Raw genomic sequence first — 18,449 nt, forward strand, 5'->3', positions numbered from 1 at the left:
TTTTTTTCCCTACCTTCCCCCAAGCCCCCCCCCCAAACTACCCACCACCCCTTCAGCCCAAGACTATGGTCAATATTTGTTTGCTGCACATTGCCTAACCTCCAAACGAGATGTAGAGGTTATGTAAATAGGATGGATGCCCTTCTCTCCATCTGTGGCTGATAATCACTGATAACTGACTGACCTACTTTTCTTTCTTCTTTAAACCCCACCCCCCACCCCACCCCCAACCCTCACCCTCAGATCCCACTCACATAGTTTTATTTGGGTAAAATCTCCAAACGCTTCACGGGATTTACCCTAAAGAGTTGCAACTGTTTATTTTATAGGTGAAAGCGGGCAGCTAATTTGTACACAGCGACAGGTCACGCCAACAGCTATGATACCGTCGGTCAATGTTTTAACTTGGGGTAGGGGGGGGTGGAAAGTAAACGTTACCTATGTTTAACGTCTCACCCAAAGGGCGGCACCTCCAACAAGGCAAGGCTACCCTCCCCCCCCCCCAATACCGTGCTGGGATGTTGGCCGTGACTTTGAGCTCAACCAACCTCCTGACTCAGAGGCCAGAGAGCTGCCAACTGAGCCAGACTTGGTCAGCGTTGCGAACAAAAGCAGATTTCCGCGCGCAGCACTGCACGCGGGACCCCATTCACTGTCGCGTCGATGTCGATGGGTGTGTGCTCTGCTCCTGTCGGCACTTGGCGTGACTGAACAATTCCATTGCTTCACCACTCGATGGAGCTCTACAACCGGGCAAACTCATCCCACGAAGGGACATGACTTTGACTTGAGTGACTGAGGCGAGCAGAGGGATCTTTATTCGGGGGAAAATAACGCCTGGCTCAGTACTAGCCCTCTCTCTCTCTCTCTCTCCCTCTCTCTCTCATTCTCTTTCTCTCTCTCTCTTTTGTCTCTGAGTCAGAAGGTTGTGGGTTCAAGCCTGACATCGGGACTCGGAATCACACAGCCTAAGCTGACGCTCCAATGCAGCGCTGGGGGTGGGGGAGCCGTATGGTCGGAGATGCTGTCCTTCGGATTAGACGTTAAACCATTTCAGGTGCACGTTACGGATCCCACGGCACTATTCGAAAGGACCACCCCCCCTCCCACCTCCACCCTTCTCTCGAACGTATAAAAGCTTCACAAGAGCCTTTTTTACAACAGATTTTGAGAGCATGAGTGCGCACGTGGGGAGGAGGGGAGTGGGTTAGAGAGAGAGAAAAAAAGATTATTGGCAACCCGTCAGTCAAAGTCAATATTAATAAGAATCCTTGGACTATTACAACGTCTTCGAGGCATCTTAAAGCGCTTCAAAGTGACCACATTTTATCGGGGATGGATGGTTGGATGGGAGATTGTCGGCCATTAAATGTACGTTATATTTAAAGACGACAAGATTTTTAAAAAACTTGGAGTCCTGGAGTCACGTGGAGTCCTGTAGTATATTGGTTAGAGCACTCGCCTCGAAGCGAGAGGACCGGGGTTCAATCCCTGGGCGAAACCTTAGTCAAGTAGGAACCCAGTTGTTTGGCCGATTGGCGGATCGCTTTCCGGTGGGGAGACGGTGAAAGATACCTTAACAAATAATAATTCAGTCACTCAATCCACGACTGTTTGTGGGACACTGCTGTGCCCAATTGGCTGCCGCGTTTCATTCCCCCAAAAAATGCACATTCAATGAATGCACATAACCCACGTATTTATTTTTAAAATGCACTTTACAAGCCACCCTGTGCGAAGGGCGCTTTATAAATGCAAGTTGTTGCTGTTATATTCTGTGAAGCACTTCGCAGCGTCTCAGCAACGTGGTAAGGTGCTATACGAATGCAAGGATTGTCAATTAGCAGCAGTCGTAGACGTAGCAGTAAGTAGTGTTATATTCCAGGAAGGGATAAAGAAAAGCCAAATAAGATTGCAGAAGGCAATGGGTTAGTTGGAAAGTGTAGCAGTGAGTGAAACAGCCTCATGATATCAACATTCGCCCCACCTCCAAAGGCTCTTGTACGTTTCAGTAGGAGTTCAACCCCACAGCAAGTCAATCTCACTCTCCAGCACAAAGTGCCCAAGTCTGTGTGAGCGTCTGACATGTTTCTTATCCTCTCCGTCTGTTGTTTCTCCTCTGCAGTTCGGGGACAGAAGCCGTGGACATCAACGGATGGCTCCTTTCTTGCAGATGCCCAGAATGTAAGTCGATCGATTTACAAATCTTTTTTTTTCTATTCATTTATTTTAAGAGGGGAGGGGGCTAGAATTTTTTGAGGGTGTGGGAGGGTGGGGGGTGGTGGTGGATGTGGGGGTAAACTTTCTGCGTTATTTAAAATGCAATAATATTAATCGTTAGACGTTTCAAGTTATTGCATTTTAAAAGGCTGGGGAATTTTTTTTAATATAAAAATGGAAAAAAAAAATTTTTTCTTGGAAATTTTAATTTTTTCAAGTTAAAAAAAATAGATGCCTGTTCTAGCAACCGCGCAGCATTTCATTTGGAATTGAATTCATTCAGACGGCATCCTAACGTTGCACGTTACATTTTAAAATCGCGTTTTTATTTGTTTTGATTTCAAAGAATCGAATTTGCAATTAAATACCCACCAGTTTTTGCACTGAAGCATTGATGTGGGAGGGGAGTGAGTGAGCGAAAAGGCTGAGCCACACTGTTGGAAACACCCATCCAAGTAACATAACAGCTCTTTTTTTTCTGAACTGCTCGAGATACTTTTTTTTCTCGAAGAAAAAGTATTACTGTATTATTATTATAATGGGTTATTTTGTCTCTTGAAGGAAGTTCAACCTGTTTCCAGAGGAGTCGGTGCTTATTGGAGACCTGTGAGTGATTGAACCATTCAGATCTGTAGTAACCCAGAATTTTTTTTTACACAATGTTATACTGTATTGTTAATCTGTGTCCCCACATAGTCACTACTAGTCTGGAGCCAATTTCGAGCACTGTAATGTATTGTAATATATAATGCTTTGCAAGCGAGAGACCCGGGTTCAATTCCCGGCAGAGGGCGAAACCTTGGGCAAGTTTCCTTACTCCACACAGAGCCTAATAATAATCCCTCCAAAAAAACAAAACAATAATAAATTGGTCATTTTCAATCCACGACTGTTTGTGGGACATTGCTGTGCGCAATTGGCTGCCGCGTTCGCCCACAAATATACAGTCGATTCACTTTACAGTATATTCTGTGAAGCGCTTTGGGACCTCGAGAAGAAGTGAAAAGCGCTATATCAAATGCAAGGATTATTTTATTATTATTATTATTAATATTATTATTGTTGGTTAGAGCCCTCGCCTCGCGAGCTGGGTTTGATTCCCGGGCAGGGCGAAACCTTCTGCAAGTTTCCTTACCCCACACTCCTCTGTTTCCTAGCAATAAATAGGAACACGGTTAGTAGTCGATCGGCGGATTAGTTTTCCGAGGGTAACAACCCCTTCAAAAAAAGAATAATTTGATCACACAATTCACGACTCTTTGTGGGACGCTGCTGTGCGCACTTGGCTGCCGCGTTTCGCCCACAAAATACACAGTCGATGCACTTTACAGTATATTCTGTGAAGCGCTTTGGGACGACTTGTAGATGTGATGAGGCGCTGTGTCAAATGCGAGAATTGTTATTTTTTATGATAAGTTCTGGCTTTGGATTTATGTGCACTCCATTTGTGTGAATCACTGTGAAGTTTGTGGGTTCAAGCCCCACCTCGGGGCTTTGAGCTTAAAGTCCAGGCGCAATTGGAAAAGAGAAATAGTTCCCCCCCTCCCCACCCCACCCCTCCCACCCCAATGCCCCCATGGATAAAACCCAGCTTTAAAGGTATCTTTGTCCTGAAGTGATCCCTGCTGAATCCGTGGAGGATTTCCTTGTTAAACCCCCTCCCTCACCCTCCCACCCCAGCTTCCTCAAGAGCCACTTTCAGACTCGTCTCCACTTCAAAACAGACCGAAGCTTTCAAGTCCTGGATTGAAAGGTTCTGGGTGGGGTGTGACCTGGGCAATGGTTTACCGAGTGTCAACCCTTGACGATTAATAACAGTCTGAGTGTGTGCTGAGAGCCCAGTATATCTACTCTGTTTGGGCTCATTAAAGGAGATGTAAACCACATCAAATAGCACATTCCATAGTTCAGTGTGACGTCTGATGCAGGTTTGGTTGAGCCTTGAATCCTAAAGCCCCCGACCTCCAGAACGTCCTGCCACCATCTCTCCGTCTTGGCCTCTCCTCCTCTCTATCTATCTTAATAATAATAATCACGTCGTTGAGAGGTCTCAAAGCACATCACAGAATATACCGTAAAGTCGATAAAGACTGTACATTTTGTGAGCGAAACGCGGCAGCCAATTGCGCACAGCAGCGTCCCCACAAACAGCCGCGTTATTCCTTAAAAGAAATCTGTCTAATTTGCGTTGGAAAGAATTGACACTCTCTGCTCCCACCGTCTCTCCCAAGGGAGCCTGTTCCGTACATTTAACCTCTCGCTCAACTGAAATGCAAGTTGTTGTTGTTGCAGGACCGTAAGCCACAAGTGACGGATTTCACGGTGAAATCCACCATCGTCTCCCGCTATGCCTTCACCGCCGTGTCGTGTACTGTGGTCAATCGTGCCTCCGTCCCCAGCGACGCAGGCTTCCAGATGCAGATCCCAGCCTCCGCCTTCATCTCCAACTTCACCATGTACGTGTTCACCTGTGTGGGACCTTCCTTTCTCCTCGCCATCTGATTAGATGAGCTTATCTCCTGAGAGCTTGCAGCACATTGCTCAAAGTGTCAAGTGTCTAAGCGCTCTGGGACTCTAACCCCACGTGAAGGGCGCCGTACATATCCAAGTTGTCGTTGTTGTTGACTTAATGAAATCGCGTACTTTCGCATGTTGCGAAAGGGATATCATCTTACAATTAGAGCTAAGGTGGTTGGGAGTGGGATTAAAACGTCTCAGAGTGGTACAAGCGCCTTGGGACGTCCTTCCGACGCGAAAGGCGCTAAATAAATGTCATCCGCTTTTGTTCCGCGAACGCAAATTGCGTCCCAATTTCAGACTGGTTGAGATGGCCCCCACCACCCATCACCGATCACCTTATAACAGGAGGTTCTGATGTATTTGGCACCTTTTATAATCCTAATAATCCTTGCATTTGATATAACGCCTTATCACGTCTTCGAGACGTCTCAAAGCGCTTCACCGAATATTCCGTAAAGTGCAGTGACTGTATATTTTGTGGGCGAAACGCGGCAGCCAATTTTTATGAGAGACAACTCTTCAAAGTGGTTTTCGGGGAAGGTGTGAATGAATCACTGAGCAAGGAGAGGAGGGAATGAGGAGATGATACTTTATGTTTTAATAGCAGAAAAAAATGGCTTTGATTAGAATTTCCCAATTTTTCGTTGTAATCTTTCTTCGTCAGATCTTTTTCCAGATCACAGAGTCACGGCAGACTTACTTAAAAATAACAGCGCTTCTCACAACTCCGGGGAGAAAAAGAGAGGCGCTTGTCTCCCTTTTTTTTTGGTGGTGGGTGGGAGGTGGGAGGCAAGAAAGGGGGAAGAGAGAGAGAGAGAGAATGTCAAGCGTGAACGCACACCTACTTTGTCAAGCTTCCTTTGCTTTGAAACGAGTTAAAGAGCAGAACACAAATAATTAGCAGGAATAGAATCGGGAATTGTTTTATGAGCAAATAAATTCTGCTCAATCTGCCCCCCCCCCCCACCCACCCCAACCCCAGGCCCAGGGTTAGATTAATGGACGGCTGTGTTAGCTTGGCGGGTGTGGAATGTGCAAAGCCACTGAGCTCGAGTTGGCCGTGGCAATATTGATGGCTTTTGGGGATGTTGATGGCGCTTTGATCTGTACTCTTGTCTGTCTTTTTCTTGTAGGGTTATCGGTGGGGCAGTCCATCAGGGTCAAGTGAAGGCCAAGGCAAGGAAACCCAAAGGACGAAAACGCAAGGAACATTCCAGGAGGAACGAGAGCGGGTGGGTGTCCGGTTTCTTGAGTCCGTTCTGTGTGATACGGGAGGCGATGCTTTCCTGGGTAGCTATCAATAATAATAATAATAATAATAATAATAATAAAATGATAAAAATCCTTGCATTTGATACGGCGCCTTATCACATCGTTGAGACGTCTCGAAGCACTTCACAGGATATACTGTAAAGGGGGTGTACGTTTTGTGGGTGAAACGCGGCAGTCAATTGCGCACAGCAGCGTCCCACAAACAGCCGTGGATTGAGTGACCAAATTATTATTATTTCGAAGTGATTATTACCCCCCTCCCCCCGGAAAGCGAATCGACAGACAACCAGGTCCCTACTTAATGCTGGGCGCACAGAGGCGAGTGGAGTAAGGAAACTTACCTAAGGGTTTTGCCCTGCCCGGGAATCGCCCCCGGGTCCTCTCGCTTGAGGGGCGAGTGCTCCTAAACCAATACGCTACGGGACTCCACGAATATATGAATGTAAATGCAAGCAGTTGTTGTTGTTGTTTCTTCGCGCCAGAGAGAGGGAAGTGGAAATCTTTAGCGTGGCTTTAAAATTACCAGCCAAGACCAAAGCCACCTTTCTGCTGAGCTACGAGGAGCTGCTGGAGAGGCGTATGGGGATGTACGAGCACGTGATCAGCATCAGGCCCCGGCAGATCGTCCCCAAGCTGAGGGTGGACATCAACTTGATGGAGAGCTCAGGGATATCGTTCCTGGAGATCCCACCTCTGAGGAAGAGCAGGGTCCGTGGCAGCAGCCCTTCAGGTAGATCCAATACAATACCCGGGTTTTCCAAACAACGTGAATAACTTTTCGTAAACAAGTTAAGGAATGTTCTTAGAAATACCGCAAATCTGACCCCGGAATATGTTTATGGTTTGTTGGACAGAATCGGGCAGAACAGCTGAAGGTCCCACCAGAGTCATCTCTCTCGCTCTTGCTCATTCATCACTCTCCTCCCACTCCTCCCCACTCCACCCCCTCACATTCCTGCTCATTCTCTCCTGGAATCAAAGAATTATACAGCGCGGAAGGAGGCCATTCAGCTCATCGCGTCTGTCCCAGCTCTTCGAAAAGAGCTTTTCCAAATCCATCCCACCCCACCCCACCCCGCTCTCTCCCCATAGCCCTTCAAACTTGTCCTCCCCAGATAATTATCTACTTCTCCCTTAAAACTGTAGAATCATACAATATACAATCCTCTCTCTCATCCTCTGGGATCGCTTGGAATCCTTCCTCTTTCCATGACATCCCATGAGGATGAGAAAGATTAGTGGATTCATTTTGTTGGCTTCACAGTTCAATATGCTTTGGGCGTGTTCCTGCTAGCCTCTCTCTCCCTCTCCCACTCACCTTCCCCCCCCCTCCCCACCCCCCCCAGCAACTTAGTCAATATAGGAGAATTTATGACACACAATTTGGTCCCACTCTGAACATCTCACAGTCAGTGCAGAGGAGAGCAATGAGGATGATCTCCAGGTTTAGACCCATGACCTACGGTCAATTCACTTTACAGCGTAACCCGTGAAGCGCTTTGAGACGTCTCAAAGACGTGATCAGGCACTGTATCAGATGCAAGGATTATTATTATTATAATAAGCAACAATTAGTCAAGGCTCTTCAGTCTTGAAAGGAGACATCTCTAGCTTTCTAGATGTGTATAAAATGTTAAATGTGGAGTCCTGTAGCTCAGTGGCTAGAGCACTCGCTTTGCAAGTGAGAGACCTGAGTTCAATTCCAGGCAGAGGGCGAAACCTTGGGCAAGTTTCCTTACTCCACACGCCTAATAATAATCCCTCCAAAACTAAAAACAATAATTAAATTGGTCATTTTCAATCTACGACTGTTTGTGGGACATTGCTGTGCGCAATTGGCTGCCGCGTTCGCCCACAAATATACAGTCAATTCACTTTACAGTGTGTTCTGTGAAGCGCTTTGGGACGTCCTCCCGACGTGAAAAGCGCTATATCAAATGCAAGGATTATTATTATTATTATTATTATTATTATTATTATTATTATTAAATGGGGTTGCGAAATTCAACCCAGAAGCTGTACACAGTGTAAAGATTATGAGTCGGTTGTTAGTCGATTGGCGGATCGCTTTTCCAGGGCTAATAATTCCTTCAAAAAAAAAATAATAATAATAATAATAATTGGTCACTTCAATCCACGGCTGCTTGTAGAGACGCTGCTGTGCGCAATTGGCTGCTGCGTTTCACCCATGAAATATACAGTCGATTCACTTGCAGTATATTCTGCAAAGCGCTTTGAGACGTCTCAAAGACGTGACGCGTGAAATGCAAGGATTCGATTATGTTATTGTATTATTATTTATTATTATTTTATCTTCTTCCTGCACAGTTAAGGCCTCCCGGCCTCCGTCCACCAGTGTCAACCGCACGAAGACCGCGGCCTCAGTGAGGTTCTCCCCCAGTGTCCTGCAGCAGGCCAGGATCGCTGAGAGCGGAGTACTGGGAGACTTCATCCTCAGATACGATGTGGACAGAGAATTGGGAGCTGGCGATATTCAGGTACTCGGAGTCCTGCAGCTTCGCGGTTAGGGCACTCGCCTCGCAAGCGGGTTCGATTCCCTGCCAAGGCGAAACTTCAGACAGGTTTCCTCACTCCTTACTCCTCACGCCCTCTGTTTATCCAGCAGTAAGTCGGAACCCGGTTGTTAGTCAATGGACGGATGGCTTTTCCGGGGGAAATAATTCCTTTAAAAAATATTGGTCACTCAATCCACAACTGTTTGTGGGATGTCGCTGTGCGCCATTGGCTGCCGTGTTTCAACCACAAAAATACACAGTCACTACACTCTGCAGTGAAAACACGTGAAGCGGTGTCTCAGCGACGTGATAAGGCGCCGTATCAAAATACAAGGATTATTGTGTACAACAACAACAGCAACAACTTGCATATGTATAGCACCCCTCACGCAGGGTAGTGTCCCATAGCCTAAACCCCCAAAACTTAACCGGTCAACCTTCTGTTCTCTTTAAGCGTGCGGACACGGAATGATTTGAGATTATATTTGTTTCCTTCTTGTCGCAGGTTCAAAACGGATATTTTATTCATCACTTTGCCCCCAAAGACCTGCCACCGGTGCCTAAGAATGTGGTTTTCGTGATAGATACAAGCGCCTCGATGCTGGGAATGAAGATGAAACAGGTTTGTGTCTTCACTTCGATGAAGAGAAATGGGATTAAAAGGCTCCTTCCTTGACTATCCCAGTTTGGGATGTGGAGGGGAGGGGGAGGGATATAAGTAGGGGACTCCTTACCTGAACCCTCAAACACTAGGAATCCACCTCTCCCCTCTTCACCTTTATGGTACAGCCCCATGTTGGGTCTTCGAGTTCATGTCGTCTAAAATGGAGTCCTGTAGTGTAGTGGTTAGAGCGTTCGCCTCACAAGCGAGAGGACCCAGGTTCGATTCCTGGGCAGGGTGATACCTTAGGCAAGTTTCCTTACTCTACGTGCCTCTGGTTACCCAGCAGTAAGTAAGAACCCTTTTTTTTGTCAATTGGGATCGCTTGCTGGGGTCAAGAATCCCTCCGAAAACAACCTCAGTCCACGGCTGTTTGCGGGGACGCTGCTGTGTGCGCAATTGGCTGTCGCGCTTCGTCCACAGTCAATCCACTTTACAGTGTATTCTGTGAAGCGGTTTGAGACGTGCAAGATTCTTACTGTTGTAAGACCGTACCCACTTAGAGCCTCTCAATTTACACTTTGCAGCACTAGTGATCGCCAGGACTGGTATGTGAAAGGGATTAGGGACGTGATATTTATTACACTTTTTGAGTGTAAGCACAAGTGAGTTCCTTTCAGTCTGACATTGCCAGACGCAGCACTCAGTAATGCTCGCAGTGATTCACTCTCTGGTTGGCTTTAAACCGAATATCCTCCCCCCCAGATAAAATCAGTCGTCGACTTCATGGCTGTTTGTGGGACCTTGCCGCGCAGAAATTGGCTACCAGTGTTTGTTAACAAGTCACAGTCACTACGCTTGACAGTGAATCAAGTGAGCTGTCCTCCCGACACTATATCAAGCGCGAGGGTTATTTATTGACGTGTTTATGTATCTATTTAATTGCTCGTGGGACACTCTGGTAGATTTCGGGAAGAAAAGGGAACCCCCAAAACATGCATAATGAGTACAACTCATTAGGCGCTCCGAGCCTCTGCCCCACGTGAAGGCCGTTATATAAATTCAAGTTGTTGTGGTCGTCATGTCGCTTTGAGACGTCTCGACGACGTGATAAGGCGCTGTATCAAACGCAAGGATTATTATAATAACAATATAGCGCCTTATCACTATATATCACAGGATACACTGTAAAGTGAATGGACTGTTATATTTTGTGGGCGAAACGCGGCAGCCAATTGCGCACAGCAGCGTCCCCGCAAACAGCCGCGGGTTGAGGTTGTTTGTTGTTATTAGCTGAAGAAAAGCACTTCCCCCTCATCCAGTTTCCACAGCTCTGCACCTGTGTCCAAGGACATGGAATATATATATATGCAGGACATGGGATCTGCGACTATAATTCTACCATTATCCCCAGAGACAGGATCTTGAGTTCATTTTGCAGCAATTTCCTGGCAACCAGAGTTGTTTTCAGTTGTTTTCAGTTGAGCTGTCCTCGCCTTCAAAGCCCTCCACGGCCTTGCTCCTCCCTACATCTGTGACCTGCCAACTCCAAATCGGCCTGTCCGCTCCACCATCAGCCCCTCTGCCCCCAACCCTCTGGAACTCCATCCCTCAGTCCCTCCACCTCGCCCCCTCCCTTGCCTCCTTTGAGGCCTGTCTCAAGACCCTCCTTCTTCGACCGCGCCTTCGGTCACCCTCCTACCCCCACCCTCCCTGCCCTCCCACCCCACCTGATTCCAACTCCCAGCTCGGGTCCAAAACCCTGACTGTCCAGCGCCTTGGGACGTTCTCCTGACGCGAAAGGCGCTGTAATTTGTTGCCGGTTGTTGGGAAAATCAGAGTGGGGTGCATGGGAGAGTCGGGCGATGTGGGTGGGGGGGGGGGGATGGGGGGTGGGAGAGAGAGGAGAAAACAACGACAACAATTTGCATTTACACAGCATCTCACTGAGCCAGTAAGAGAGGGATTGAGGTGACCATAGGCACGGTCAAAAGAGGAACGTCTTCAGGTGAGGGGGAAGAAAGCAAACAGGAAGCGTTGGTTGAAGGGAGGACAGATGTTTGTAGGATTATTCTCTGGTTTGTTGGCCTGGCGTTTTCTCTCCGTGAGATTCCCTGTTTGCAGGCATAATCGGAGGATTATGCGAAGGAATGCTGCGGGTTTGCCAGATCCAGGCTGCTTTTGGGGGCCAATCTCCAGCTGTTAGACCTCTGGAGCATAAGACTCCAATTCGGGAAACGGAATTCACGGCGCTGGGAATATTTTCTTGACCTTCGGACCACGAGCAGTGTGTTCAGAGCGATTTACTGTCTAGCACTAACAGCAACTGTCCGTCGCATTTCGCCAACAAGATGCACAGTCGATCCACTTTACAGGATATCATGTGAAACCCTTCGAGATGTTGCCAGACTCCACCACTGTCAAGCGCTTTGGGAGCTTACCCCACCCGAAGGGCGTTATATAAACGCAAGTTGTCGCCGTTGTTCTCGTCGTCTTGATGACGCGCTATACAACCAACCTTTACGGCCAACAAAATCTAATTTTCTCGATCGAATACGTCTCCGTTGATGGGCGCAAATCAAGACATATTCAATCAAGAAGAAAACAAAGAAGGCGCTATCGATCGAATACCGACTCACCTGGACTCGCGCGAATGTTCGGGTGGGTGGGGGGAGGAGAAGGGGGCCACGTCTGGCCCGCGGGCCGCAGTTTGGCCACCACTGTTCTGTAAGGTTATATTCTGGTCTGCGTTGTTGGAAAACAAAGAAAAACTTTGAAAAATATACAATAATTTCGGTCACTCGATCCACGACTGTTTGTGGGGACGCTGCTGGGCGCAATCGGCTGCCGGGTATCGCCCACGAAACACGCAGTCAATTCACTTTATAGTATATTCTGTGAAGCGCGTGTGGACGTAATACGATGCTGGATCAAATGGCAGCATCATTATTATTAATATAATTATTATTATTACAAGGCTGCAATTTGGGGGGAAAAACCCCAGATGGTTTGTTGATGCCTTGTGAAAATGTCTCGCCCTCAGACCAAAGACGCTCTGTTTACCATCCTCAACGACCTTCGACCGAACGACCGCTTCAACGTCATCAACTTCTCCAACCACGTGCGCGTGTGGCGGCGAGGGAAACTCGTCCCCGTGACCCGGGAAAACCTGCGGGAAGCCAAGAAGTACATTTACCTGATGTCTCCCTCAGGAGGTGAGAGAGGTGGTGGGGGGGTCGGTTGCTGCCCTGGCCGGGAATCGAACCGGGGACGCTCTCGCTCGCACTGACCGCGACGCTAACGGGACTCTGCTAATCGCCAGCGTTGGGTTTGCGTGGTTCACAGGCACCAACATCAACGACGCCGTTCAGGCGGGAGCCGGGCTGCTGAAGGGTTCCGCGGCCGAGGGAGAAGAGAGCCGGAGGGCAGTGTCTCTGATCATCTTCCTCACGGACGGCCGTCCGACCATCAGCGAGGTCCGTCCTCACAAGATCCTGAGCAACACGAAGGAAGCCATCGGGGACGGCTTGTGCCTGTTCACCTTGGGGGTGGGGAAGGACGTGGATTACCGGCTCCTGGAACGCATGTCGCTGGACAACTGTGGGGCGATGAGGAGGGTCTACGAGGGGCTGGACGCGGGCGAGCAGCTGAAGGGCTTCTACGACGAGATCGGGACCCCCTTGCTCTCGGATATCCGGGTGGAGTATTCGGAGGCTTCGGTCAGCGACGTGACACAGAGCTTCTTCGCCAACTACTTCAACGGGTCGGAGGTGGTGATCGCGGGCAAAGTGGCGAGCGGCCGGGGGAAGCACCTCCACGTGCAGGTCACGGCCAGCGCCGGCGATCGTCGGATCACCATGGAGGCCGACGCCGAGGTGGGCGAGGCCGGGCAGGAGGGGAGAGAACCCCGGGGCGACGATCCCGGACGGGACATGGTCCGGAGGGCGTGGAGCTACCTGACTCTCAAGGGGCTGCTGAGGAAACATCTGACCAGCGGCCGAGGGGGAGGAGGAGAGGAGGAGGAGGAGAGGCTGCGGGATAGGGCAGGGAATCTATCCGTGGAGTACGGCTTCGTGTCGCCGCTCGCGGCCATGGAGCTGCCGAGCCTCGAGGGAGACGATCGTCGGCCGGACGGACCCTCGCGCTCTCCCGGGGGAGCGGCTGAGGACCAGGTCAAGGCGAGCGGAGAAGGGGGGAGGATGCAGAGTTCCAGCGGAAGAAATAAACCAGGTGAACGCAAACGGGATCCCCACCTGATAATCATCATCATAATAATAATAATAATTATACGTCTTCGAGACGCCTCGAAGCGCTTCGCGGAGACTCCGTGGGGGTGGGGGAAGAAGGGGGGGTGCGAGAGGCAGGGCAGCCTGTCGGGTCTCTCGGCGGCGACGGAGGGCGGCTCCTGAGAGACTCGGAGAGAAGTGGAGGCGGGGGGAGGGAGGGCAGCGGGTGAGGGGGGGAGGCGGAGGGGGTTGAGGCACGCGAGGGACGGAGCGACTTAAGGCAGTCTCGGGGAGAGCTCCAGGACTCGGAGAGAGTTGAAAGGAAATGCGCGGGAATGCATCTCACGTGTCAGGCTGCGGGGAGAACGGAACGAGATGTCCTCCTGGGTTAGAGAGTTCTCTGACCCACACCACCCGCACCGCACCGCTGGTGTAATGTAATCGTCGGCTGTTCTTTGTATCTAGAGGTCCAATTTGCGAGAAGCAAGAAAACCGTGGTGATCTCCAAAACGTCCGGTAAGGTCCAGGGGGCTCAGACCCTCGTCACCGAAGGGGAGAGAATCATCATCATCATCAACATCATCTTCATCATCATCATTAATACTTCATTCATATTAACAATCACTGCGATATCAATAACGACCCTGACAAAATGGTGCAGCGACTTCTCACGTCGGGAGGAGGTCTCAAAGAGCCTCGCCGGGGGTACACTGTGAAGTGTAGTGACTGTGTGTTTTGTGGGCGAGCTGCTTTAGCCTCATGGGGGGGGGGGGGGCAAGGAAAATTATAGGCGTGCCATTACGACAACGACAATCTAAATGTCTACTTTGCCTTTCAGAGGGGCCTCTCAGATTTACGCAGCTGACGAAGTTGGTGGGGGGAGTGGGGGGGAGGGGGGGCGCGGTGGTGGGAGGGAATCTGAGGATGGGGAGGAGTGGTGGGTAGTGGTGGGGGCGGGGGGAGAAGGTGCCTGGAAGCTTAACGCCAACGCTTACCAAATTGCGTGTCGGCCGTGTGAGTGCGACGTAACAGTGGGGGGGGTCTCGTCTCACCTGAACCGTGGACCTTTCCCCAACGCCCAGCTGACGGCGATCCCCATTTCGTTGTGGATTTCCCCCGGAGCGAGACCTCCGTGTGCTTCAACTTCGACGGGGAGCCGGGCGAGGTGCTCAGACTGCTGTCCGATCGCAGGAACTCGGGTAAGCACACGACTGTTATGGACGCAAAACGGCCCCCCCCCCACCCCACTCGTCCCCCCCCCCCCAACCACCGCCCGCCCGGGAATCGAACCCAGGTCCTCTCGCTCGCGAGGCGAGAGCGTTAACCACTACACCACAGGGGCTCCACGTAAGAGCGGGTCACGCGACAGAAGACGCGAGATGGACGAATGAGTGAAGCGGCCGAGTCCAAAAATGGAGCCTTTTTTTCTCTCTCTGTTCGTTGTTTTCTCGTCTTGTGGCGTCGTTTACAGGGCCGTTGTTGACGGTCAACGGGCAGCTGATCGGAGCTCCGGCGCCTCCCGGCGGCCACAAGAAGCGTCGCACCTACTTCAGCGCCGTGGCCGTGGTCACCGGCGAGCCCTCCCGCCGCTCCTACATCGAGATCACGCCTCGTAAGGTGGTCTTCGACGGCAAAGACAGGATGGTGCTCTCCTGCGACCGCACGGTGGAGGTGGAGGGCCGTGGGATGGTGGTTTCCGTGGAGGCAAGGTCCTCGGTCACCGTGACCATAAACGATTCCATTTCTCTCCTGATCCTCATCCACCGGTATAAAAATCCCGCCGCCCATCAGCGAGACCACCTGGGGTTCTACATCCTAAACAGCTCAGGGCTTTCCCCCCGCGCCCACGGACTTTTGGGTGAGTCAGTGATCCCCGGGGTGCAATTGGTCAGAGTGCCCGCCTCGTAAGCGAGAGGACCCGGGGTTCGATTCCCGGGCGGGTCAGGGCGAAACCTTACTCCACACACACACACGCACACGCGCACACACACGTCTCTGTTTACACAGCAGTAAGTAGGAACCCAGTTGCTGGTCGATCGGCGAATAATCCCTTGAACAAAGTAATAATAATAATTTGGTCACTCGATCCACGACTGGTTGTGGGACACTGCTGCGCAGCAATTGGCTGACATTAATAATAATAATAATAATAATAATAATCCTTGCATTTGATATAGCACTTTTCACGTCGGAAGGACGTCCCAAAGCGCTTCACAGAACACACTGTAAAGTGAATTGACTGTATATTTGTGGGCGAACGCGGCAGCCAATTGCGCACAGCAATGTCCCACAAACAGTCGTAGATTGAAAATGACCAATTTATTATTGTTTTGGGTTTTGGAGGGATTATTATTAGGCTCTGTGTGGAGTAAGGAAACTTGCCCAAGGTTTGGCCCTCTGCCTGGAATTGAACTCAGGTCTCTCGCTTGCAAAGCGGGTGCTCTAACCACTGAGCTACAGGACTCCTTTTAATTAATTAATATTAATTGATACGATTAAGTGGCTCAGTTCGGGATACAAACCAGAGAGCTCCAGGTCTGTGAGATGGAGCTTTATTTACCCACCGCACAATTGGGGAGATGTCCTTGCCTTAGCATTTAAGACCGTGTTTATTAAGCTGAGATCGAGGGGCACTGCGAGGTCTCTGCTGGACCTTCTCTTCCGAGGTCTGGCCTGCCTTTCGTCCGCGATTACTCCTTGACAGACCCACCTGCCACCTTTCACCAGAGGTGAGAGAGGTTGTGTTTACGGTCCAGTCGCGTACAATAGACAGTGCATGTAGCAAAGCACAGCCCCTCTACATACGCACACGTACGTATTTGTACACACACACGCTCAAACAAACATACACACACACGTAAATACACACATACACGCGCACACACACGCGCGCGCGCGCACATATACGCTGAATTTCCAGCAAAACTGCTTAGGACACTCACCTCTGACTCAGAAGGTTGTGGGTTCAAGCCCTTTCCATGTTGGGATTTTGAACCGCAGTCGAGGCTTGGGCGGCGCTGTCAATGCAGTGCTGAGGTTGCACTGCATTGTTGAAGGCGTCGTCATTTAATAATAATAATCCTTGCATTCGGCACAGCGCCTTTCATATCAGGAGGACGTGCCAAAGCCCTTCACAGGATTTACTGTAAAATATAGTCTTTTTTTTTGGCAGCAGTCAATTTGCACACAGGAACGTCTCACAAACAGCCGTGGAGTGAGCGACCAGTCTTATTTGGGGGATTGTTGGCCAGAACACCTGGAGAGAGAAACTCCCTTCTCTGTTCCGATAGTGTCTGTGATTAATAATAATAATAATAATAGTAATAAAATCCTTGTATTTGGTACAGCGCCTTATCACGTCTTCGAGACGCCTCAAAGCGCCTCACAGAATAGACTGTAAAGTGTAGTGTAGTGACTGTATATTTTGTGGGAAGTTAAACATCCACGGAACAGGGTGGAGCATTGTGTTGTGTTGAAGTAATGGCTGGTCCGTTTCGCCCCTCGACCCCCCCCCCCGCCCCACCCCCACCCCCCCACAGGTCAGTTCCTGAACACCGAGGTCAAAGTTAAAGGCACGACCACAAACACGACGGGAAGCAAAGTGCAGAGCGTTGAGGAGGGGGCTCGGACCCCCGGCGGAGAGGGGACGAGGGAGCTTGAGGCGACATTGGACATCAAGGGTCGCTTGGTGCCTGTGGCGATGAGGCAGAGGAGGATTTACAATGGGCAGCAACTGGTGGACTGTTGGTTTGCGAGGGACAATGCCGCTGGTCTGATCGATGGGTCTTACAAGGATTACTTGGCTGGACATCTCTTCGACACGGGGACCGGCAACTCAGTTGACCTCTGATCTTTGGGGCGAAGCCGGAGGAGAAGCTTAAACCCTGACCAAACCCCCAGAACGATACCAAAAAAATTCCAACCTCTGACCTTAATTTTTTTTTATTGCAACAATATGTCGTGTGGATTTTGTTTTTCCTTTCTTTTTTCCTTCCTCCTTCCCTCCCTCCCTCCCTTCCTCCCTCTCCACAATCTTGCTTTGGTTTCCGTGGGAATTAGGCCACAAACAACAACAACAACTTGCATTTATATAGCGCCCTTCCCGCTTCCGAGGGGCAGCGCTCAGCCAGGAGTTTCTGGGCAGGATGACGGCGGGTTTAGGATGCGGGATTTGTTTGGGATAAGTTGGAGCTTAAGGATAGTGGAATAAGGGATAAGCCATCTGTTCTTCCACTTATTTCAACGGCAATCCTCGCCGTTTGGTATCGTACCTGTCGCTTCGGGAGGATGTCTCAAAGCGCTTCGCAGGATTTAATGCAGAGATTGGGGAATGTTCTGAGGTCGCAGGTTCTATCTCAAAGGCAAGGATTATAATCATAATAAATAAATAATACCGTCGAGACGTCTCAAAGCGTTTCACAGAATACACTGTAAACTGACTGACTGATTGTGTATTTTTATGGGCGAAATGTGGCAGCCAATCGCACACAGCAGCGTCCCACAAACAGTCGTGGATTGAGTGACCGCATTTTTTTTTTTCTTTTGAGGGATTATTACCCCCCGGAAAGCGATCCACCAGTCGACTAACAACCGGGTTCCTACTTGCTGTGGGCAAACAGAGGCGTGTGGAGTGAGGAAACTCGCCTAAGATTTCACCCAGGAACCGGGAACCGAACCTGGGTCCTCTCACTTGCGAGGCGAGTGCTCTAACCACTGAGTTACAGGACACTTCAGGCATTTCATATAAAACGTGTAACCTGTAAATATTCTGAGGTTACAGATTCTGTATGAAATGCAAGGGGAGTATTATTATTATTCTAATAAAATTCAAAGGATCGAGACACAGTGCACATTGGGGATCACCACCCTGTTGAATTGTGCTGGAAGTTGAATAGCAACCCACGCACTTATAGCGACGATGAAGCAACGCTTTGTTCTTTCGGGTTCGAGATGAAAAATGGGAAGGGTCGTCCAACCCTCATTATCCCAACTTACGTCAAGGCTCGAGGACTGACCTTCTCGGAGGCCACTGGAATAGTGTCTCATTGACTCTCCAACACAAAGGCAGCCCCGGGAATCCAAGCCCCCTGTGTG

General features: G+C 49.8%; 1 protein-coding gene across 1 annotated transcript; it reads left to right on the top strand.

The window, feature by feature from the left end:
* Window positions 1-2,013: 2,013 nt before the first annotated feature.
* On the top strand, window positions 2,014-17,316 carry itih5 (inter-alpha-trypsin inhibitor heavy chain 5). The gene is made up of 13 exons (XM_042335320.1): window positions 2,014-2,184; window positions 2,782-2,826; window positions 4,513-4,676; window positions 5,874-5,972; window positions 6,495-6,742; window positions 8,341-8,510; window positions 9,034-9,150; window positions 12,173-12,344; window positions 12,475-13,359; window positions 13,821-13,871; window positions 14,438-14,554; window positions 14,827-15,213; window positions 16,895-17,316. The coding sequence occupies exons 1-13, from the start codon at window positions 2,086-2,088 to the stop codon at window positions 17,203-17,205; spliced, it is 2,865 nt and encodes a 954-aa protein (XP_042191254.1). The 5' UTR covers window positions 2,014-2,085; the 3' UTR covers window positions 17,206-17,316.
* The last annotated feature ends 1,133 nt before the right edge of the window (window positions 17,317-18,449 follow it).

The sequence above is a fragment of the Callorhinchus milii genome, unplaced genomic scaffold (assembly GCF_018977255.1).
Source record: "Callorhinchus milii isolate IMCB2004 unplaced genomic scaffold, IMCB_Cmil_1.0 Scaffold5, whole genome shotgun sequence".
In the NCBI taxonomy this organism is placed as follows: domain Eukaryota; kingdom Metazoa; phylum Chordata; class Chondrichthyes; order Chimaeriformes; family Callorhinchidae; genus Callorhinchus; species Callorhinchus milii.

Coding starts and splice junctions, on each gene's coding strand:
- itih5 (XM_042335320.1), top strand. CDS start 2,086: ATGTTTCTTATCCTCTCCGTCTGTTGTTTCTCCTCTGCAGTTCGGGGA. Junction 6,743..8,340: donor CCGTGGCAGCAGCCCTTCAG/GTAGATCCAATA, acceptor CTTCCTGCACAG/TTAAGGCCTCCCGGCCTCCG. Junction 12,345..12,474: donor CCTGATGTCTCCCTCAGGAG/GTGAGAGAGGTG, acceptor CGTGGTTCACAG/GCACCAACATCAACGACGCC.